General features: G+C 38.9%; 1 protein-coding gene across 2 annotated transcripts in view; it reads left to right on the top strand.

The window, feature by feature from the left end:
• Window positions 1-24,187, top strand: part of Sp3 (Sp3 transcription factor) — a 49,112-nt gene that overhangs the window by 17,626 nt on the left and 7,299 nt on the right. For both annotated transcript variants that reach the window (XM_041631542.1, XM_041631543.1), the window contains one exon: window positions 22,725-22,917. In XM_041631542.1, coding sequence (XP_041487476.1) covers window positions 22,725-22,917 — 193 coding nt within the window. The remainder of the gene's footprint in view (window positions 1-22,724; window positions 22,918-24,187) is intronic.

Genomic DNA, 24,187 nt, shown 5'->3' with positions numbered 1-24,187 from the left:
GTATAGAAGTAGACAAGCAGGAGGGAATGGAGGACACAGGTATAGAAGTAGACAAGCAGGAGGGAATGGAGGACACAGGTATAGAAGTAGACAAGCAGGAGGGATGGAGGACACAGGTATAGAAGTAGACAAGCAGGAGGGATGGAGGACACAGGTATAGAAGTAGACAAGCAGGAGGAATGGAGGATACAGGTATAGAAGTAGACAAGCAGGAGGGATGGAGGACACAGGTATAGAAGTAGACAAGCAGGAGGGATGGAGGACACAGGTATAGAAGTAGACAAGCAGGAGGGAATGGAGGACACAGGTATAGAAGTAGACAAGCAGGAGGGATGGAGGACACAGGTATAGAAGTAGACAAGCAGGAGGGATGGAGGACACAGGTATAGAAGTAGACAAGCAGGAGGAATGGAGGATACAGGTATAGAAGTAGACAAGCAGGAGGGATGGAGGACACAGGTATAGAAGTAGACAAGCAGGAGGGATGGAGGACACAGGTATAGAAGTAGACAAGCAGGAGGGATGGAGGACACAGGTATAGAAGTAGACAAGCAGGAGGGATGGAGGACACAGGTATAGAAGTAGACAAGCAGGAGGGATGGAGGACACAGGTATAGAAGTAGACAAGCAGGAGGGATGGAGGATACAGGTATAGAAGTAGACAAGCAGGAGGGATGGAGGACACAGGTATAGAAGTAGACAAGCAGGAGGGATGGAGGACACAGGTATAGAAGTAGACAAGCAGGAGGGATGGAGGACACAGGTATAGAAGTAGACAAGCAGGAGGGATGGAGGACACAGGTATAGAAGTAGACAAGCAGGAGGGATGGAGGACACAGGTATAGAAGTAGACAAGCAGGAGGGATGGAGGACACAGGTATAGAAGTAGACAAGCAGGAGGGATGGAGGACACAGGTATAGAAGTAGACAAGCAGGAGGGATGGAGGACACAGGTATAGAAGTAGACAAGCAGGAGGGATGGAGGACACAGGTATAGAAGTAGACAAGCAGGAGGGAATGGAGGATACAGGTATAGAAGTAGACAAGCAGGAGGGATGGAGGACACAGGTATAGAAGTAGACAAGCAGGAGGGATGGAGGACACAGGTATAGAAGTAGACAAGCAGGAGGGATGGAGGACACAGGTATAGAAGTAGACAAGCAGGAGGGATGGAGGACACAGGTATAGAAGTAGACAAGCAGGAGGGATGGAGGACACAGGTATAGAAGTAGACAAGCAGGAGGGATGGAGGGTACAGGTATAGAAGTAGACAAGCAGGAGGGATGGAGGACACAGGTATAGAAGTAGACAAGCAGGAGGGATGGAGGACACACAGGTATAGAAGTAGACAAGCAGGAGGGAATGGAGGACACAGGTATAGAAGTAGACAAGCAGGAGGGATGGAGGACACAGGTATAGAAGTAGACAAGCAGGAGGGATGGAGGACACAGGTATAGAAGTAGACAAGCAGGAGGGATGGAGGATACAGGTATAGAAGTAGACAAGCAGGAGGGATGGAGGACACAGGTATAGAAGTAGACAAGCAGGAGGAATGGAGGGTACAGGTATAGAAGTAGACAAGCAGGAGGGATGGAGGACACAGGTATAGAAGTAGACAAGCAGGAGGGATGGAGGACACAGGTATAGAAGTAGACAAGCAGGAGGGAATGGAGGATACAGGATAGAGTTGGCTACTGTGACTGGGGGCAGATATGGGGACGAGAAGCAATGTGTCAGAAAATGTGTTCTTGTTTTATAATAGAAACCAGGTGGGGAGGAGGGCAAATGCTACAAGTTTGAGAGGGAGGTCACTTGAAAACATTAGAAATTAGAATGTGAAATGAATAGTATCAGTACTAGATGCTCTCTTGAATAGTAGTGTTTTCTCCAGTCATCCATACTGCTGAGGTGGAGATAGTCTCTGTTCTAAACTATGCTTCTTTTCTCACCTCGTTAGTCTGCCTCTTAGAGTCTGCTGTGCAGTTGGTAAGGTAGAACACATACCTCTGACCTTTCCCCTTTCCAGTACATACTCTTTGTGCTCTGTGTGTGTTTTGTTTTGTTTTTTGAGGCATGGTCTCACTATGTAGCCCTAGCTATCCTAGAATTCACTAGTAGACCACGCTGGCCTTGAACTCAACAGAGATCCTCCTGAATTTGAATTCTAGGATTAAATAAAGGCTTGTGCCATTACATCTGGCTGACATTTCACATTTCAAATAGTCAATGCTCACATTAAACACAATTTACAAGCTACAAACAGGTAGTTTCAAAATACCTTTCTGCAATTTTTTTTTATTTTTCTTTAGAACTGAGTTTTAGACACACCAGATTTTCATTATCCCTTTTGTTGGTGAATATTTATGTGAGGTTATACAATCTCAGCAATAAGCTGCATGTTCTCTCATATGCAACCTAGCCAGTGCCATACATATATGTCACAAGTGTACCTGTGGGTATAGTATAATGTGAAGAAAAAAAAAAGAGCTGGATAATCAGGATGAGGAAGGAGAATGCAAGTAACCAACATGAGTTATAAAAGGATGTGAAGCTAATTGTCAGATTCTAGTTATGTTGTGGATTTTTTTATTGTTCTTGGTGGTGATAGTTAAGTGGATAAAATATATTCACTGCTGAAAGTGTAAAATTTAATGTTAAGCTTCATTCATAGCTTCCATTTCTAATGCCAATTCTAATTGTAGATAAATTCATTGATATAAATTTTGGCGTGTGTTTTTATTTACACTTTTTAAATAATAAAGCTTAGAAAGTAAAAAAAAAAATCTCAACAGCAGCAATAAAAAGATCAAAAAATTTAAAGAGTGTTTTCTTTGTAAAGTAAAATCCCTTCATAGTATGTGACCTTGTAACCAGTTTTATACCCATGTCTTCATGTTCTCTTAACAGTTCTGGACATCTGTACCTTCCTTCTGAGTTAAACATTTCTATACTGTGTCTCTTGATATTTCTAGCTATAATTGTTCCATTTCTGTTTGTTTTTCGAGACCGTTTCTCTGTAGTCCTGGCTGTCCTGGAATTCACTTTGCAGACCAGGCTGGCCTCAAACTCAGATCCACTTGCTTCTGCCTGAGTGCAGGGATTAAAGGCGTGCACACCATCGCCTGGCTAGTATATATTTATGTGTATGAGTGTTTTGCTTTTATGTATGTGTATATGGACACCATGTGCGTGCGTGGTGCCTGTAGAAGTCAAAGGGGGCCCTCGGATCCTCTGGAAGTGGAGTGGTAGATGGTTGTGAGCCACGTGTGGGTGCTGGAAACTAAACCTCAGTCCTCTAAGAAAAGCAGAATGATCTTTACTACTGAGCCATTTCTTCAGCTTCATATTTTCACATCATTCATGAGTGGAAATTGTGGGCTACTCAAAAGTTGTTAAAAGATGAGATTTGACTTCTGTTGGTAGAAATCTGTAATGCTTGGATTAGTGACTCGTGTTCCTAGTAATAACGCTGGCCCGTATATGACTATGAACTTGACTTAAAGGTGGGAGGAGTGTTTCATGATCCATGAAAATCTTGAAGATGGATTGTGCCTCTGGATACTCTTACTGGTTTCTTTCCTGTCTTCTGAAGAAAATAGTTGATAAGTTTGGGGTAGAGGTAGACAGACATTCATAATGAAAAAGTAGTGTTGGTTCTCAAATCTGAACGAGAGCTCATTTTATAATACTTTTAATTCTTACATTTTGCCTTATTTGGATAAATACAGAGAAAAGGCTCAAAAATATGAAAGGAGGGTAGATAGTTTTTTGTTGTTGTTGTTTTTGTTTTTTTGACATAGGGTTTCTGTGTAGCTTTGGAGCCTGTCCTGGAACTTGCTCTGTAGATCAGGCTGGCCTCAAACTCACAGAGATCCACCTGCTTCTGCCTCCTAAGTGTTGGGATTAAAGGTGTGCCCCATCACTGCCCTGCAGTAGGTTTGTTTTTAAAGAGTAATGTTTGATCGAATAGTCCCTTTGTTATATTGGGTGATCTTTAAGAGGACTAAGTACACCTTCATATTCTCTTAGTTTGCTGATTTGTTGAGTCATATAGTATAAAATTATACTATGTAAAGCTTTGTAATTGACTAAGTTACTAATTTCTATGATTCAAGTGAGAGGGTTTCTAGTGTTGGGAAAATCTTTTAGAGAAGGTAGAATTTGAATGAGGTTGTCTAGATTTTCTCAGGTAAAGGCTTGAGGGCAAGATGCTTGCTAGTGAGTGCAAAGAGGGTCCTCTTCAGGAGACAGGGCTTTATTAATGTTTTTTTGCTTTGAGTGGTTGGGGTTTTGAGATAAAGTCTCATTGCATAGCCCAGGTTTGCCTTGAACTTTGAAGCATACTATGTCGGCTTTCTGAATGCTGATAGAACAGGTATGCCCAGCCCAGAAGACAGTTATAATAACTCAAATAACTCAGCATTTCTCCCTGTCCGCCACTTACTTGCATATTAAGGTTTCTGTGAGAAATCTGGTGCAAAACAAATCTGTTGAAGGAAAGGAAGCAAATTTCTTTCCTTTTAGATTATGTAGCTATAGAAACTAGTAAGTCGTATGACACTGAGGAGCTTCATTAGGAAATGTTAGTATGAGTGCCATATGTGTTGTTTGGTTAGTAGCTTGGAGAGCGCCCTTTATAAAAACACTATTCTCTGTGTACATGGACTTCATGCCATGCATATGGTGATCAGGACAGTTTGTGGGAATCAGTTCTTTATAACATGTGGGGTACAGGGTTGGAACTCAGGTAGTTAGGCATGATGGCATGAACATATAGACCCCCTCAGTAAAATTGGATAGGAGTAGAACATTGAATTTTAGTGGTAGGAACTATATATGTATGCATATATACACATATATACACATATATGTCTACGACACACACACATATATATGTATGTTTATATATATTTTGGAGTCGGGGTATCTCTAGGTAGCCCTGTCCTGAAACAGTAGACCAGTGCTGCAATTAAAGATGTGCACCACTATTCTTATTAAGTATTTTTTTAAGATTTTTTTTTTTTTCAAGATAAGGTTTCTCTGTGTATCAGCCCTGGCTGCCCCGGAACTTATTCTGTAGAGCAGTCTGGTTGCAAACTCACAGGTTGCCTGTTCTGCTTCTGCTTCTCAGTTCTGGGATTAAAGGTGTGCGCTACCATGCCCAGCTAGAAATATATAATTTTTTAATTTAGGGTTACAACACTTTGAAGAGGAATAACATGAATAAATGAATGCTGGGAAACACTTGGGGATAAATTGGACCGAGGAGAAACTAGACCTAAAGGTAAAAGGCTGTTTTAGTTATACAAGATAAAGTGATGAAAGGAAGAGTATCAAGTGTTGAGACTGTATTTAGAGGATTTGTGGATCCATTGTTAGGTTATATCCTTGACAGTTTAAAATTCTCCTTAATTTGGGTATGACAAGTAATTTGATGACTTGAAATGACTATAGCAATAGAAATGTAGAGAGTGAGCTTAGAATGTAAACCAAATTAAGTAGAAGTTATAGATATTGAAATCAGAAGATAATTGACAACGGAGCTAATAAAGGAGTGTGTGTGGGTGGCGTTGGTGTTGGTAAGATAGCTCAGTGGTTAAGAGTACTTAATGCCTTTGCACAGAGTTCAGTTCTCAGCACCCGCCTCATGTGGTTTATTGTTGCCTGTGAAATCCACTTGCTGTGGATTCAATACCCTCTGGTCTCTGCATATACCTCCATACGTGTAGTACATACACTCAACACAGATGTACACACACAGTTTTTTATAATCTTAAAAAGAGTTAAAGATGTTTAAGACAGTTTCCATTTGAGACATTGTCTCTCTGTGTAGTCCTGTCTATCCTTATAAACTCACTATTTAGACCAGGCTGGTGTCAGACTTGAAGACTTAACTGTCTCACCGCTGCTTCCCAGATGCAATGGTTAAAGGGATGTGTCACCATGCCTGGCTTGGTTAGAAAAGTTTTGAGGGTAGATTGGGTATTTTAAGTTTACTACTACTATTAGTAAAACGTAGGTAAGTGTGTACGTTTTCTGTAACTTCTCTTATGCTCTGTCAGGGTGTTTTACTGGGTAGCATTTTGTTGTAGGAAGATTTCTCTTTCTCTGATATCTGGCATTGGGAAGTTTAGAATAGGTAGATAATTTTGTTTTGGATTGGTGTATTTTCTAGTACTGTGATAAAACATCATCACTATGACTGTGGCAACTTATAGAAGGAAGGTTTTATTTAGGCTTAGCGTTCCAGACTGATAAACGTCCATCACAGTGTGGTGATAGCAGGCCGGCATGGTATTGGGACAGCTGAGAGCTCAACTAGAAAGCAGAGGACTGGGAATTTGAAACCTCAGTGACTTCCTCTTGCAAGTCTACACCTCTTAAGTCTCCAGACAGGATCACCAACTGGTAACCAAGTACTCAAATGCCCAGGATCATAGGGGCATCTTATTCAAACCACAGCGTTTTGTTTTTTATCATTTTTTCCTCAGAAAAGCAATTGCATGATTGACTAGATATTATCATCTAAGTATCTTAGTAAGTTAGAAGACTGTAAAGTCTGGAAAGATAGATGGCTTAGCAGTGAAGAACACTGACTGCTTTCTCAGAGGACCTGAGTGCAGTTCCTAGCACTCACATGACAGCTCACAACTGTCTGTAGATCTAGTCTTAGGGAATCCAGAACACTGTCTTCTGGCCTGTGCACGTACCAGGCACAAACATACATGCAAGCAAAACACTCATGTACATAAACAAACCTTTAAACTTTAAGTTTATAAGGAAAAATTAATGGCTGTTTGGAGTGAACACACATCTGAAACAGTGCAGTTTTCTCTAAATATGTATGTCCTCTTGTTAGGATGCTTTTTATTGCTTCCCTGACAAATTTTTAATTCCAAATATTTCTTGTAATTCAGCCATTACATGGATCTTCAAATATCCCAAATGCTTTTGCGAATGCTCGACTGTAAATGGAACAGAGTAAGCATTTACTCCGAGGAAAGGGGGAGTTAGTTCAGCCTCACCTGTGAGACCACAGCGTCAGCTTTTTAACCTTGAAAATCTGATACTGATCTTTATATTTGGGTGAGTGAGTAGACAATTGATTTTTAGTGTTAAATGTTAGGAAATTATGAAGGAAATAGAAGAACCTTTGTAAAAATTGTTTTTCGTATTTGTTAATATTATCCCGTCCCCTTACTTCTTTTTGAGACAGGGTTTGCTCTATATAGTTCTGCAGCCGTCCTCCTTAAGTGCCGTGTCAGACGTGCGCCACAGTGCTTTGTTTTCCTTTGCCCCACTTGTAAGGAATGAATGTGACATTTCCATCTAATTTTCAGAGTCTTGGTATGAAGTTGTGAAAGGAATTTGAAGTCTTGTTTGAGTAGAGTTTGGGCAGTGTTGATACTTTTCTTGTTGCTTTTCCAAATCTTCGCAAACTTTGTTAAAGGAGAAATATGTTAGTTGGTAAAGAATTTTGCTTGTCATAATCACTGTTACTTAGTTGGTTTCAGAGTCTATTTAGTCTAGATTATGATCTCACCTTTTATTGAGCCCCTTTCCTCTTGCCCTTCCCCCCCCTTTCAAGAACTTCGTCTCTCCCTCCCTCCTTTTTCTCTGATCTCCTTGAGCAAACCTTCTACCCTAGAAATGCAAGGGTGTGTATTGAGGGAGAAGGAGGAAACGTTGGGATAAAATCCATTGAAAACATAGTTTGAAAGTTTCAAGTCGTGATTTTTTTTTTAAAAATGAGTCTAGCACAGTTTTAATCCCAGCGCTTGGGAGGCAGGTGGGTCTGAGCCTGGTCAACAGGAGTTCAGGACAGCCAGGATTACACAAAGACGCCCTGTCCCCAAACCAAACCAAAATAATAAAGAAGTCTGCTTAGCACACCCTTCCCACAGCATACCCAAATTGTGTATAATTGCTTTGGTTATTGTGAATGCCAGTGTCTGTTCCATCATGATTGATCTGTGAGAAAAGCTTGAAGTACAACATTAGCTGTCATATGGTGGATATGAGTAAAAAACCTTTAAGATAGTGTAATTTTTGGGGATTATACAATCTGCTTTTAAGTGCTTGAAATATGTCTAGACTGATTGAGGTATGAAAATATACAAATTAAAATTTGAAGATTTAGTATTGAAGAGTATACAAATCTCAATTTTTTTTTGATAGTCTCATGTAACCTAGGTAACGGTCCCTTGAAGTCTTTGTCCTGTTTTACTTTGAACGTGCTGGGATTACAGGCATAAACCACATTGCCTGGCTCAAATGAGTAATTTTTATATTGCTCTTAAATGAAATAGTATTAAAATTTGCTGCTTTTTACCTACTTGACAGTAGTAAATTGTTGGATTATACAGTTAATAACCTGTTTTAATTAAAAACTGATAGAAGGAATGTATGTTCTTAACAGAAAACCTTACCTGTAGCATTGGCTCAATCAGGCAGAGTAAACTGCCCGTGGGGACGGTAATGTGTAAAGGAGAAACATTTGCTAAAACTTAGCTGCAGAAACAGCAAGGACTTGTATTGTTTTGGGGGATGACCTTGGAAAGCAAACAGTATTTTAGCTGCCATTATCAACCCTCCCCCACCCCCAAACTCTGAGGAGTGAGGTGCACTGGAAAAGAATGTCAATCCTTTAGAGAGGATCCACTCAAGGTTACTGGTGGCTATCTCTCACTCCCATTGTTAAAACTTAGGAAAAGGTTAAGGTGACTCAGTGGTTTGTTAAAGGGCTTAGTGCTTTTCATTTGGGTTAGGAGGAAAGGAGACCAAAGGTGTTGATGGATGGCTATGTTTGAAGAAACTCAAGTACGCTCAGCTGGTAGAGGGAGCAGAGAAACCTGGTAGACTTACGTCAGTATTGGGGGAGGAGGTATGGTTTAGACACTGGCATATTCGGAACACTCAGTAGATGAAACCGGGTCAGCTTCTCAGTTGTGTAGCCAAAGAAACCACAGACCTGAACAAAAATCTGAAAATGGTTTAACTCCAGGATTTGATCTAGCCTGGCTTAGACCACTCTAGTCCACTTGTGTGCTGAGGATTCCTTTCATTTAGGGGACATACTCCGATGTTGTTTTAACTTGTGTTGTTTGAGGATTACAGATAAAGAAAAATCTTACAGAAGAGGCTGGAAAAGTAGTGGAGTGAGAAACTTCTCTTAAGAGTTAGAGCATTTCTCAATCCTCCTGGATTTCTTTGCTGTGTCAAACCATCAAGATGTTAGGGTTGTTTATTAGTTTTTCAAGACAGGGTTTCTCTATAGCTTTGGAGTCTGTCCTGGAACTAGCTCTTGTAGACCAGGTTGTCTTCAAATTCACAGAGATCCTCCTGCCTCTGCCTCCTGAGTGCTGGCTTTTAAGGCCTGTGCTACTATTGCCTGGCTTAGGGTTGTTTATTATATAGTACAGTCTTACTAGTCCCAACTTGATGTGATAGAATATAATTTTGAGGAACTCTTGTTCTTGAGGACAGGGCCAGGTTTGGGTTTTCAGCACTCACCCATGTGGCGGCTCACAGCTGTCTATGTCACCATCTTCTGGCCTCCATGGGTGTACAGAATATATGCAGGCAAAATATGCATATATATATATATGTAAATAATGAGGGAAAAACCCAGCAACAACAGAACCTAAGTCCCGTGTAATAGCTGTAAGTTACTTTATTAATAAAGGAAGATTATTACATAAATTTAATATCCTGTGCTTTTTCATATAGAAGATAGATAATGTCAAATTGATTTTTGGGTGGGGGGGGAGCATTCTGTTCAAACTAAGTTATTACTCAGTTTCCCAAGTAACTCATGACCTGAGGGTTTTAAATTTTAAAAGTACTTGAGATAAGTTAAATCATAAAGTAGTAAGTAATGCTCTTCCAGTGTTTAATTTTAAAAATTTATAATTCAGTTTACTAAAAATCTGTTACTTTAGTTTCTGAAAAATGTATCTTTTCCGTTGTATTTCAAATTAAAAGAACAATACGTAATGCCTAAAGAACACTACTGGATCTGTCTGGTGGTTTGAGACAAGATCTCAGCTCAAGCTAGCCTTAGTCTTGACAGTCTTCCTCTAGTTTAATGCTGGATTTACAGTAGACATGTGCCAATTGATGCCAGACTAAGCTATTATTTCTAAGGACATTTTAATAGCTTATTACACCAAGTTTGGAAGAGTGTTCTTACAGCGAAATTAAAATAGGTTAATATAGATTAATAATAAAACTTTCTATTTTTTGAGGCAGTCTTTCTCAAACTTGAAATCCTCTTCCTTTTGCCTTCTGAGTGCTGGGTTTGCAGTTGTGCAAGGAGTACAGATGTGCACCTGCATGCCCATTGCTCCATTTTTGTATTCTTGGTGACTAGCAGAAACTCATGGCTGGGGGTCTAGAAGAAGATAGATGTCTTTTGGATAGAAACTACAAAAAATTGATCATAATTTGAGAAGTGAAAATTAAAAAAAACCAATTTATGGCTGTTTTATATAAACTACTTGTGTTATCAATAATGGGTGTGACTTTTAAAGAGTGCAGTCCTCAATTCCTTAGACTAAGAAAGCAGTTTCTGTGGTGTAATGATTTGACAAGTGGATGTTTGGGGGATGGGAAGAAAAGCAGAGTAAATTAGAATTCCATTTCTTTTGCAGTTCTGAATCAAGATCAGTTTTATATCTTAAATCTTTAGTTTGACTACCTAATCATTTTCATAATCACTTTCAGATCATTAGTTTCTAAAAATTGAACTCCCCTCCACTCCTACCCCCCTGGTTTCTCTGTGTAGCCCTATCTGTCCTGGAACTTTCTCCATAGACCAGGCTGGCCTCAAACTTAGGGGGATCCTGCCTCTGCCTCCCAAGTGATGTTGGTGGCATGTGCCACTACTGCACTGCCCGGCTGGATTTGTTTTTAATATGAATGTTTGGTACTGTTAGAATTTGAATAGTGTGAGTTATGATTGTGTTTCAGATAAATCACTTGGTTTCTTGGATAGCAGTTATTTTTTTTTTAACGAATCTTTGTTTCTTTTTTTTTAAGATTTATTTATTTATTATGTATACAACATATGCCTTGATGTATGCCCGCATGCCAGAGGAGGGCGCCAGACCTCAGTACAGATGGTTGTGAGCCACCATGTGGTTGCTGGGAATTGAACTCAGGACCTCTGGAAGAGCAGCCAGTGCTCTTAACCTCTGAGCCATCTGTCCAGTCCCTTGGATAGCAGTTATTATTGTGACTATCTTTCGGTTTTTTTTTTTTTTAAGCCTAGGGAGAACATCTTAACAACTTTAGAGTAGCTTCAAAAACTATTTTTTAAAATTTGGAGAAAAAGCGGGGAAAACTATCTCATGGAAGAGGGTAGACCCTTAGGAAATCATGTATCTTCAGTAATTTTTAATACTGCTGTACATTTTTCATTATTCTAAACTTTTTGGCATTGATTTTTATCTTTGAGATCCCTAAAACAAGTCCTTTGTAAGTGGGAGCCATTCCTAGGGTTTTTCTTTAATTGAAGTTTAAAAAGAAAACATTTAAATTTATCATCTTAATTGCACCATAGTACTTGAATGGAGTCAGAACAGCTTTTGAGAGCTGGGTCTCTTCCCACTAGGAGGGTCCTAGAGCTCAGGTTGTAAGGTTTGGCAGCAAGCACTTTTACCCATTGAACCCTCACTTCAGTACTTACTAATTTGTTTTTAATTGTTCACTTAAATATGTTCATATTGTACAACATAGCTCTTAAACTTGGTGATATTACAAAACCACAGTTCTTTATGTACTCAATGCAAATTCCCTTTGTTCTTTTCCCTAGACTGTAACTTTCTTTCTACTTTCTGTTTTAGTGATCTGGCTACTTTTAAGATACTTGATGTTTATGGAATTTGAGTTTTGCTAATTGCTTATTTCAATTGCCATAATGTCCTTGAGTTATTTCTACTTGGTAGTATGTAAGGATTCCATAAGACTACGTAGTAGTAGGTACATACTGAAATTCTCAGGTTTTAAAGTCATTAATTTTATCAAACTGCAGTTAATGTATATTACACATATGGGAAGCTAATAATACTCTGCGAACTGTTTCTTATGCAAAGAACTAATGTATGTGTTTGCACATTCTCTCACACATAATAGTGTGCTTGTGGAGGTCAGAGACCAGAGTTCAGTGTTGACTCTCTTCCTTAGTTGCATGCCCCCCCCCCCTTGTTTTTGAAAGACAGGATCTAACTATGTAACCCTGACTGCCCTGGACCTACCTGGCTATTTAGAACAGACTGACCTTAAATTCACAGAGCTCTACCTATCTCTGCCTTTAAAGTGCTGGGATTAAAGATGTGGATCACCAAATCTGACCTTCTCCTTATTTTTGAGGTAGTGTTTCTTTGTTTTTTGTTTTTTAGTTCAAACCTTTTTTTTTTTTTTTTTAATTTTCTTTGTGTCTTTCACATCAAGCATCTCCATCCTGTTTATTCACGGTCCCTTCCTATCTACCCTTTGCTCTTGTAACCTCCCTGTCCAAAATAAAATTTAAGGGAAAAAAGAAAAAAAAAGAGAGAGAAGGAAGAACAATCAATCTTGTCATGGAAGCTGTAACAGTGTAACACAGTCACACAGTAATCTCTTTGTATCCCTGTATCTTTACTTGCAAGTGTTCATTGCAAAGAGTCATTCCTCTGGCTCAGGTCTGGCTCCTGTCTCTGTTTTCTGCTACACTGTTGAGGCTGGGCCATCACTGGAACTCCTTGGTTATCTTGTTGTTGCCCTTTGTTGTGGAAATCCTGCAGCTTTGGGTCTGAAGGACCAGTCCCTTCACAAGATGTGAATGCTGGGGTGGGCCAACACGTAATTCTGGTTCTGGGCCTGGATAGGATAGTTAATTAGTCATCCCGCCAGCTCTTTCTTGTCCTCACCACCAGGGTGAGCTCTCCTGCATTGTCCTGGCAAATTTACTCCTTGCTGCAGTTAGCAAAGGGCAGGGCCAGTTCTCTTGCTTTCATGTCCTCAGGGTCAGGTCACCTACTACTCTCAAGGTGCTGACCTGTGTTGCCCAGGCCTAGTGTAGGGGCCAGCTCTCCCACCTGCCTGAGGCTTGACGGGCATTGGGGAGGTCATCTCTCCCTGACCCATGCCATCACATGACAGATGGGTATAGGGCAACTCTTCCATGCTCACAACTTCAGGGCTGGCTCATTCATGAGATAGTGTTTCTTTATGAACCTGGAGTTCACCGATCCATACACAATGGCCAGAAAACTCCCCACTTGGATCCCCAGGACTGGGATTACAGGCATATACCATCAAACCTGTCTCTTTACATGGAGGCTGTGGATTTGAGCTCTGCTTTTTCATGGTTGCATGGCAAACACTTTACCCATCAAGCCATCTCAGCCCCAGAAGTTAATTCTCAGTAAGATCTCTAAATAGATTTATGTAAATATACCTATTTTTTTGTTCTTTGTACCAACTTTGTCCATTTTAACTGTGACTTAGGTAACTAGGCAGCATCTCTATGGTGTCATATAGAAAAAATCAAGGGTAATTGGAGGCATGTGGTGTCATTATATTTAATGTTTACCGTGGTCCATAGTAAGTATTAAAATGTATTAGCTATCATTGTCTAAAAGATTAAAACACATAACAAGTTAAAAAAGTGAAGCTAGTATTTTATTGTTTATGCTGTATTAATAGCAGGTCATATGATCTTTTTCTCAGTTGTGGTAAAGCGACAAAGTGGGATCTTTTGTGAGGCATTCAGAAAGTCTTAATTTATAAGTGTATGCCTTGCTTGTATGTGTTTAAATAGGTTGTATTGTCTAAATTTATTAGGAAGAATAACTGCGCCAGAATAGTTTCTTTAAGTGGGCAGAAAAGCTTTGATGGTAATCTGAAAAACTACAGTTTAAAAAAAGAAACTGTTTAATAAGGGATTTTTAGTTGGGATAAAGCAGTCATAGAAGAGGAGTGATCCAAATCTTAAGGAGTGAAGTTTAGGGGATGGTTACTTAAAAACTGAGGTAATGCAACATATATTCTATCTTTTGTAACTGAGGTAATGCAACATATATTCTATCTTTTGTAATATTTGGAAGTACCAAAATAAAATTTAGTTTTGAAGCCTTAGAGTCAGGTGCGGTGACTCATTCCTGAAACAGGAGGGTTCCACAAGTTCAAGGCCAGCCTGGACTACACAGCAAGTTTCAGGTTAGCCTGGGCTATTGAATGAGACCCTATCTTAAAAACAAATAAAAACAAATGAATCTATCTTGTATTGTTTTGATTAGCCCAGGGATGTTAAGTTTCTAAGAACCCATGTCTATAAAACTGTTCCCTTAAAAGAAAAGTTAGGTAAAATTTTTTTGATAGCTCTGGAATATGTCCATAAGAATGTTTAGGAAAACCTAAATAAACAGTGTATGCAGTTTTGTAGGGCATATCCTGTAATTCTGTTTGTGGTTTGTGTGCAGATGAGAATGATTAAAGGAAAGAGGTAAATAAAACTTTAAATCAAAGAAGTATTTGCATTAGTATTTCATTAGCTTTAAAAAAATTAAAGGCAGAAAATGAAAGACTTGGATCGAAACCATACACTATTGATAAAGGAGGAGGAGGTCTCATTTTCTCAACACTACCACAATTCATATTTATACAGTGTTAACTATATTAAATATGCGCATTCCAGACTTAAAGCAGTTAAGAATTGACATTCTGTTTGCTCTATTGATAGTTAGTGCCAGGTTTTAGGAAGAGGTTGTTTTGTTTTGTTTTGTTTTCCTGGTAATATTTTTGATAGAAATCTATGTCCTGAGTTAGTACTTAATTGATGTTGAAAATTAGTTTTATCTTTGTAATCATATTGTATGCCGCTGTGCGTATGTGTCTTCTATACGTCTCATCATCTAACTTTTTATTTCCCCCTTTTGAAATGTGAACTCTTAGATGTTTTCGGCCCCTCCGCTGCATCCCATTCTTCTCCCGCTCTGTCCGATGTCCATAATGTTAGTGAACTCTTAAATGTGAAGGAACTTTTCACATACATTTTCTCCTCCCATTTATTAGTTTATTTTACAGTTTTGTCTTAAAAACAAAACACAACAGAAGTCATAGGACAAACATAGTCCAGAGGGAAATGTAAACATTTTTGAGGAAGATGATGGATGTAATTAAAAACAGTGCTGGTACTTTGTAAAGTTCTTAAATATGTTATGCAAATAACCTCAGATTTCTATTTCTGTCACATAGTTTTCTAATTTAACTTTTTCTTCAAATTCTAAGTCATTTAAATAAGCACTTTTGCTATTTATATTACTGATATATTATGTTGTACAGGCATTGTACTTGGTATAAGCTAAAATACCGTAAGTATTTCAGATAGTCTTACATGTTAAATCTACTTGTGGGTTAACCTAGGGAATGTCCCGACCTTTTCTTTTTAAAACAATTTTTTTTTATTACTTAGTTATGTGTGTCTGTGTATGTGTCCAAGGACCTGAGAGAGGTGTTGGCTTCTTGAAGCTGGAGCTCCAAACAGTTGTGAGCTGCCTGATATGGATGCTGGGAATTGAACTCCGGTCCTCTTGCAAGAAACAATATGTGCTCATACTACTGAGCTATTTCTCCAGCCTGACATTTTCTAAATCTTTGTGTTAGTCAATTTCTAGTCCTGTGTAACAACATACCTAGCACAATCAAGTTTGAAAAGATTTTTTGTTTGCTTTACAGTTGTGGTGGTTTCAGTCCTTTGAACAGTTGGCTTTGTTTTCTTGGGTGTGAGCACATCCTTGTAAGGAGTGTCTGTCAGGCAAAACTTTTTATCCTTCCAGTTCCACTGTCTCCTACAAGGGGGCACACGGTGACCTAAAGACTTTGTGTTTGTTTTCGATCCCAGACTAGCCTTGAACCCCCATTTCTCTTGGCTTTAATTGCACAAGTGCTGGGATTACAGGAGTTTATGATGAACATACTCAGCTGGTCATAAAGACCTTCGGCTACTTGAAGGTTTCTCCATCTCCCAGTTGTGCCACCATGGGGAGCATGCTTTGTCACATGGACCTTTGAGGCACATTTTAGATCTAAACTATAGTGATTATGTTCACAGCAGAACTCTTGGAAAGAGTTGAGTCAGCTCTGAGTGGTTTTGAACCGTTTCATGGAAAAAGCTCTTGTCAAGTTAGGTAGTGCTTACTACACCTTTTCTTGATTGTATGTATGTATGTATGTAATGTGTGTATGTAATGCGTGTATGTATGCATGTAATGTATGTATGTTATATATGTATGGATGCATGTAATGTATGTATGTATGTAATGCTTTTTTTTGGGACAGGGTTTTTCTATGCAGCCATGGCTGTCCTGGAACTCTGTAGACCAGGCTGGCCTCAACTTGGAGATCTACCTACCTCTGCCTCCCAGTGCTAGGATTAAAGGTGTGTGCCACTAGTACCCTGCTTACTTACTATTTAACATGGTTGATTATATTTCTAAAAAAACTGACTTCTTTTGACTTGTTTCTTCCTTCATTGGCTACTCTTTTTTTTTATTTTTTTATTTATTATGTATACAACATTCATGTATGCCTGCACGCCAGAGGAGGGCGCCAGATCTCATTACAGATGGTTGTGAGCCACCATGTGGTTGCTGGGAATTGAACTCAGGTCCTCTGGAAGAGCAGCCAGTGCTCTTAACCTCTGAGCCATCTCTCCAGCCCCTCATTGGCTACTATTGCTTTGCTTGTTTGACGATGGAGATCGAGCCCAGATCCTTGACTACCCTAGGAAAACCACCACTGCCCTCTCATAGTGTGGATCAGATTGGCTTGAAACTTATTTTATAGCCCAGGCAAGCTTTGATCTTGGTTTCTTATGTGACAGCCTCCCTAGTGCAGGTGTGCATTAAGGCCAGTGGACACTGTCATCTTTAAAGAATCACTGTGTAGCTCTGACTGCCCAAGAACTTGTTATATAGCCCAGGCTGGCCTGAGCTCACAGAGGTCTGCCTGTTTCTGCTTCCAAAGTGCTGGGATTAAAGGTCTATGTCACTATATTTGGTAAGTGGCTGAGTAATTTATAATAGTTTATAATTAGTGTCCCTATGTTTATCCTTGTCTTCTACAGACTTTATACAGCATCCAGGGTAACCCTGAGTTTATTTTAATAAAATCCAATTCAGATATTCCTTTCCGTAATTCTATCAGAATAACATGTAAGGTTGTATAATAGCCTGCATAATAATGTATGTCATATATGGTTCTCTTCCCTTGTCTACCCCAATTTTTACCTCTTTGATCTTAATACAGTTCTTCACATTGATTCTTAAACTCTTACCATACAGGCTGCCTTCTTTTCTTTGAACTCATCAGGCATACATCCAACTTGTTTTTCTTTCTGCTTTGACTACACCTGCTCAGTTATCTCCTTATGTCAGGTGTCACCACATTGGCAGAAGCTGTCTCTGTCCACTCTGTTAAAAATAGTAATTACTCCCTTCTCTCCCCTTTCTATTCCTCCTTAGCCTGTTTCTTCTTCCATATACTTAATTGCCACCAAGTGCTGCCTGCTTTCTTGTCCTCTCCTAATTAAAAGGTAAACCGTATAAAGACGTGTATTTAACTCTTGGTAACAATTTCGCCTTAGAACCTAGAAGAGTAACTTAACACGTTGCAGCTGTTTATGTCTTTGTTGAACAAATAAAATTATATTCTAATGAACTTAATTTTTAGAAGATACCCTAAGTTTCTTGGGTTTCAACTCAGTTAAGTGGAGGGAAGAATTGGAAACTAAAGATGCAACCATAGTAAGAGAAATTGAGGTATAATTTTCAGGTAATATATGAGTCATGAACATTAACTATATTTTAGAAGATAAAAAGGAATTGGCTTTTTCAGCAATGCAGAACTCTTTCCATATCTAGTTATTATCCATATCAGAAGTGTCCCATTGAGTGGCACATTTGTTATATTTGATGACTCCACCCTAAGAAATTATAACAGTACACGTATTTTAGGTTTCTTTTGGTGGTATACATTCTGTGAGTTTAAATTAATACATAAATCATATTATCCCATTGAACCGATAGAGTATTTTTATTCCTCTAGAATTCTTCTTTCCTGATTTTTTGAAATTAAATCCTGGGGAAAAATAGAAAATTAGTACAAGCTGGGTGGTGGTGGCGCACGCCTTTTATCCCAGCATTTGGGAGGCAGAGGCAGGCTGAGCTCTGTGAGTTCGAGGTCAGCCTGGTCTACAAGAGCGAGTTCCAGGATAGGCTTCAAAGCTACAGAGAAGCTCTTGTCTCCAAACAAAAAGAAGAAAGGGAAAAGAAAATTAGTGTATTACATTGTTTCAATAAAGAGATGTGATTATATTTTTATTTAGCAAGATTTTGTTAGGTTGAGTACAAGATGACTTGGAGAAAGATGAGAGAGAGCCTTGCATGCACTAGCAGACTTCGCTGAAGTTGATAGTTTAAGTATTTAGGTTACTAATGCCAAGGGGATACAAGGAGAAGGTTTGTTTTTTTATTGGACAAGATGTGTTCAGTTTGGACTTGGCTAAGTTGTATACATCTGCACAGTAAGAAAGAAAACTAAATTGTGTAGCAGCTCTTTTTCTGGCTGTAAGTATATTTTGAAGGTTCAGGAAGAGAATGAGCAATAGATTAGAGTAGGAATGTTCTAAAACAGTGGCTCTCAACGGGGTGAGAGAGCTTTCCTAGGGGTTGTGTATCAGATATCCTCTATATCAGATACTTACATTACAATTCATAGCAGTAACAAAGAGTTTATAAAGTAGCAATGGAAGTAATAATTTATGGTTGTAGGTCACAACATAAGGAACTGTATTAAAGGGTCTCAGCATTAGGAAGGTTGAGAACCACTGTTCTAAAATATCTATTCCCTCAGTCGGGTTTTCCATTCTTTTCCTTCCTTCCTTCCTTTCTTCCCTCCCTTCTTCCCTTCCCTCCCTCTCTCCCTAAATTTTATGTGTATTGGTGTTTTACGTATGTATGTATGTATGTATGTATGTATGTTTGTGTGAGGGTGGCAGAACTCCTGGAACTAAAGTTACAGACATTGGTGAGTCATGGGGTGCTGGGAATTGACCCTGGGTCCAGTGTTTTTCACCAGTGAGCCATCTCTCTATCTATCCCCTTATTTTTGTGTGCTTGTTATTTTTGATGGTCTTTAAGTGTTAGTAGTCCATATTCAGATAGGTAGATATTCTTTCTGTCTCTTTCTTTACTTCTTCTAGTAGTCCTAGCTGGCCTAGAAGTCTCTATGTAGGCCAGACTAACCCCAGACTTGAAGCAGGCCTCCTCCATCTGCCGCCTGGTTGTTGGGATACAGCACTTGGTTTATTATATTTCTTTCTTTTTAAAAATATTTTTTAATATAGATTCTCACACTGAAACTTAAACTGGTCTGGAATTCATTGTGCAGCTCATACTGGTCTCCAACCAGTATTTTGGAGCAGTCCTCCTGTCTGAGCCTGTATTTTTAAGATATATTCTTAAAATGTCTTGCCCCTGCTTTTTCCTCTGTCCCAGTATCACAGATGGTGTTGAGTAAACACATAGAAAATTGAGACTTAAATGTCATGATCAGTTTTTAAAACATCTAGTAAAATTCTCCTTTTATTTTTGTGTATATGCTATCTGTAAAGTAGCCTTATTAAGCTTGTTAGAGCTAACATTGTACAACCAACCGCAGTGCTCATGTGGTGTCTGTCAAGTGACAGACGGGCACCTAATATGAAAGGGTAGGGTTATGATCTCTAATATGTGGAGAGGTCTGTAATATCTGATTCTCTATTAAGAATAGAAAAACAAGCCGGGCGGTGGTGGTGCACACCTTTAATCCCAGCACTCGGGAGGCAGAGGCAGGCGGATCTCTGTGAGTTCGAGGCCAGCCTGGTCTACAAGAGCTAGTTCCAGGACAGGAACCAAAAAAGCTACAGAGAAACCCTGTCTCTAAAAATCCCCCCCCCCCCACAAAAAAAGAATAGAAAAACAACAGATAGAATACCACTTTTTAAATTTTTAGCCACCAGATGAAACTCACACTGCACATAGACTCATAATTGTTGGAATACCTGGATGAGGGAATGTGTTCTTTTTGTCCCTCATCTGACAGGAAGAGTTGATTGCTCTGTCAGCTAAATCTTTAGGTACTCTCTGGATTATCATCTCTTCCTGGCATTTTGACACCCCCCCCCAAAAAAAAAACACATAAGTGAATATTTCTCATAAGCAGCTAAACACAGTCCTCTTTCTTGTTTCTTAGAATAAAACAGTCCTTGTTGTTTTTAACTTCCAACCTTCTGCTATGTTTCTTCATGTCTCTTGAACATATTTAAAAAGTTGATTTCTTTAAAAAAAATATATATTTTTTTTACTAAAGTTATTTTGTTTTTGTACGTGCATGGGGCTGTGACTGCAGGTACCCGCAGAGGCCAAAGGCTTCCATTCATAAGGAGTTGTAAGCTACCTGGTGTGGATGCTATAAGCTGAACGCAGGTCCTCTGCAAGAGTTGTATGTGTTCTTAACCCCTGAGCCATTTCTTCAGCCCTTGGTTTTGTTTTGATATTCTTGCTATGTAGACTAGGTTAACTTCAGATTCATGAACCTTTGCTTAGCTTCCGAAGAGATCTGAGACTACATATGTGTGCAACAATATGTACCCAGTTATGCTTGTTATTAGTAGTACTTTCTTGCTCACTATTTATTTTTAATTATGCACATGTATTGGTGGTTGGAGATTGCTCAGTGGTTAAGAGAGCATGTGCTGATTTGCAGAGGACCCAGGCTAGATTCTCAGTACCCATGTCAGGTGCTTGTAACTGCCTGTAGCTCTGTGGGGCTGTAATGCCTTTGACATTCATGGGCACCTGCATTCACATGTACACACACATAATTAAAAATAAAAATAAGTGTTAAAAACTATGTGTGCATTTGTGTGTACATGTGAGTGCAGCTATTCTTGAAGGCCAAAAGAGGCTGTTGGCTCCTGTGCCATTGGGATTCTAGGCAGTTGGAGCCACCATGTTGGAGCAGGAACCAAACCTGGTTCCTCTGGAAAAGCAACACAGTCTGTTAGCCACTGAGCTGGTTCTCAGCCCTGTCAGTCACTGATTGGCATTGATTCAGATGTTCTTATGTCGTGGACGCTAATATCCACCCTAATGCTCAGGCCTGAATTCCTTCTCTTCTTTTTCCCCTATATTTTTTATGTAGTTAAGTTTGCATTACTGTAAAATTATATGCATTTTGTTTTTATGTTTCCTGATGCTAGGGACCAAATTTTGGGCACTACCACCAAGCTGCACCCAAAGCCCTACATACTTTATTTTCAAGGTTATTTTTGTTCAAAGTATTAGTGATTAATAAAGATCAAAAATAGGATTCTGAGGTTTGTATATATGCTTTTCAGGAATTTGGGGGTGTTTTTGTTGCCGTAAAGGATTCTATGTATATGATACTTTTATCATCATTTTATCTTTTAGAATCAGTTTTCTGAGTTGAGAAAACTAGTTGTCATAGGTTCACCTAGAAAATCATGCATTATTGATAATGTAGAGATCCTTCCTTGTCTTGGCCAAGAAAATAACACGATTTCTTGCTATATTCACTTTTTATCATTCTATACTCATTTTGCTTCCCAGTCTGGTTTATAATAAACCAGAAACCTCATACTTGGCATCGCCATTATAAGTACTTCAGTAACTGTTGACTTTGAAGCTTGAGTTTGCATGTTACTATACAAATGAATGCAGGTGTATGCTCTCTGTCTGTGCTGGCCCCCTCCTCCTGTGTGTGGGAGGGAGGGAGGGAAGGAAGAAGAGAAGGAGAGAGAGAGAGAGAGAGAGAGAGAGAGAGAGAGAGAGAGAGAGAGAATGGAGACCAACAATTGACCTGACCTTGGGTGTCTGTCTCGATTATCCTCCTCTTTGAGACAGAAACTCTTTCTGAACCTGGAGCTGATTTGGCTATGCTAGCAAGCCAGTAGGCTCTAGGAGTCCACTCAACTTGTATGTGTTTCCTGGTGTGCTGCGCTGTCCCCGCCCCCATGACATATATGTACTGCAGTGCCCAACTTTAATGTGGGTATTGGGGACTTAGATCCTCATGCTCCTGAGGCAGGGCACTAAACTGACTGAGATGTATCCCTGGCCTTGTGAATATGTATTATTCCTTTACATTCATATGGTATCTATAAGTAGAATGGCTACAAGTTGTAAGATATTAAAGATGTATGTTCCAGGCTAAATTGGTCATTAAATTTATTGATTGGACCTGCTGTTGCAGGCCTCAAGTTTCAACTGTTATGCTGAAGCAGGAAGTTCATGACTAGCCTGGAAAACTTAATCATAACATATCTCAAAATTAAATATTACAAGAAAAAAGAGGGGGCCTGTGAGGCCCTAGGTTTGGCCCTGTAGTACCTCAGTTAACTAATGAACAGCATATTTGAAGTTTACATTTCTTACTGGATCTTTAAAAAAAAGTAAACTTTGCTGCTTGCCCTGTTCCCTCTTCTGTGAAGTCTTAAAAATAAAATTGACAGTTTTGAAGGGATAAAGCTACAAAGGAAAGTGAATATGCCTTACAAACAATTGAAGTTTTTTCTTATACTCACTTTAACTGAGAAAAGTTTGAAACTAATGTTTGTCTTTTTAAACCAGTAAGCTGTATCTCATGTATATGTGTGCTGCCCCCACCCCTATCTTTAGATATTAGGATCAAGGAAGAAGAACCTGACCCTGAAGAGTGGCAGCTCAGTGGTGACTCTACATTAAATACCAATGACCTAACACACTTACGAGTACAAGTGGTAGATGAAGAAGGGGACCAACAGCATCAAGAAGGAAAAAGACTTCGGAGGGTAGCTTGCACCTGTCCCAACTGTAAAGAAGGCGGTGGGAGGTATGCACACATCAACCATGTGTTGTTTGAAGGAGTGCTAATATCATCCTAATGTTTAAAATACTGCATGCCATATCACTTAATTATGGTAAATTATTCATCACATGATCATTTTGGGTGTGTGACTGTATGAGTGACAGAAGTTAGACAACTAAATATAGATTCTCATATCTAAATGCCTTTTAAACTAAAATTGCGTAGTCTTTAAAAGATTATAACAGATAGAATTTTATAGACCTCAGTTTATTAGCCTGTTTGCAAACTGGTATTGAGTTTGACCTAAATACAGAGAAAAATGCTATATAATGCAGAGAATGCTATATAAAAATAAGTTCAAAAATAGTTGATAAGTGTGAATACTTCCATTTTCAACAGAAATGAGAATGAAAGGTCTTAATGATGGGGAATTACTTTTTTCAAAAGTAGCATGGTAGGATTTACCTCTTTTTTTTTTTTTTAAAGATATACTAAGACAAAAATGTTATAAGAATGAGTTCAAATGGTTGGTAATTACTTTAAATGTAGCCAGAGTAAACTTATTAAGAGATTTAGGTAATAAAAAAACCAACAAAATCCATCCTGATGTTAGTATAAGAAACATTTTAAATAATTGGTACAATATTATACAAGATGGAATGAAAAATGTCAGATTTTAGCAAAATGAAAATTTGGATAGCAGTGTTGATATCAAGCAAGTTGCAGTTAAATTGGAAAATACAAGACAGGCAGGATTATATTTCATAATGACATTTCTGTCTAGATTCAGTAATCACAGTATCTGTTTGCTCAGTTTGAAATATATAAAGCAAAAACAGAATGCTAAAGTTGTGCTAGCAAATCTCCACTCATCGTAAGAGGCTTCAATACCTTTTCGCCTATGACCTACTTTAAGTATGCAAAATACGCTGAACAGTATAACTGTATAAATGCACATGGTTATAAACTTGATTATCTTTCAGTTCTCTGGTTGGTCCTATTAGTTGATTTCTACTTTTATCAATTCATTTGCAACAATAATGACTAGGGCAGAGATATCTTTCAGTGAGTCCTGAAAACCACAAAAAGGGGAGGCGACTCATAGCTGCTAACATGCGAAAGCTACTGTATTCTTATAAGTGACACATACGTGTCACACATAGGTAAAATTACTTAAATGCACACATGCATTCAAGTAGAATTGCCAGCACTCAGTGAGAGTTTAAGGCCAACCTGAGCTATAATGTGAGACCATGTTTTCCAGGAAAACAAACCAAAACTGGACCAACTGGGT

The sequence above is a fragment of the Microtus oregoni genome, unplaced genomic scaffold, assembly GCF_018167655.1.
Source record: "Microtus oregoni isolate MIOR12 unplaced genomic scaffold, Mior012 000037F_ref0000500, whole genome shotgun sequence".
NCBI classification, from domain to species: Eukaryota; Metazoa; Chordata; class Mammalia; order Rodentia; family Cricetidae; genus Microtus; species Microtus oregoni.
Note: the sequence above shows the minus strand (reverse complement) of the source record. Positions and strands in the feature narration are given on the sequence as shown.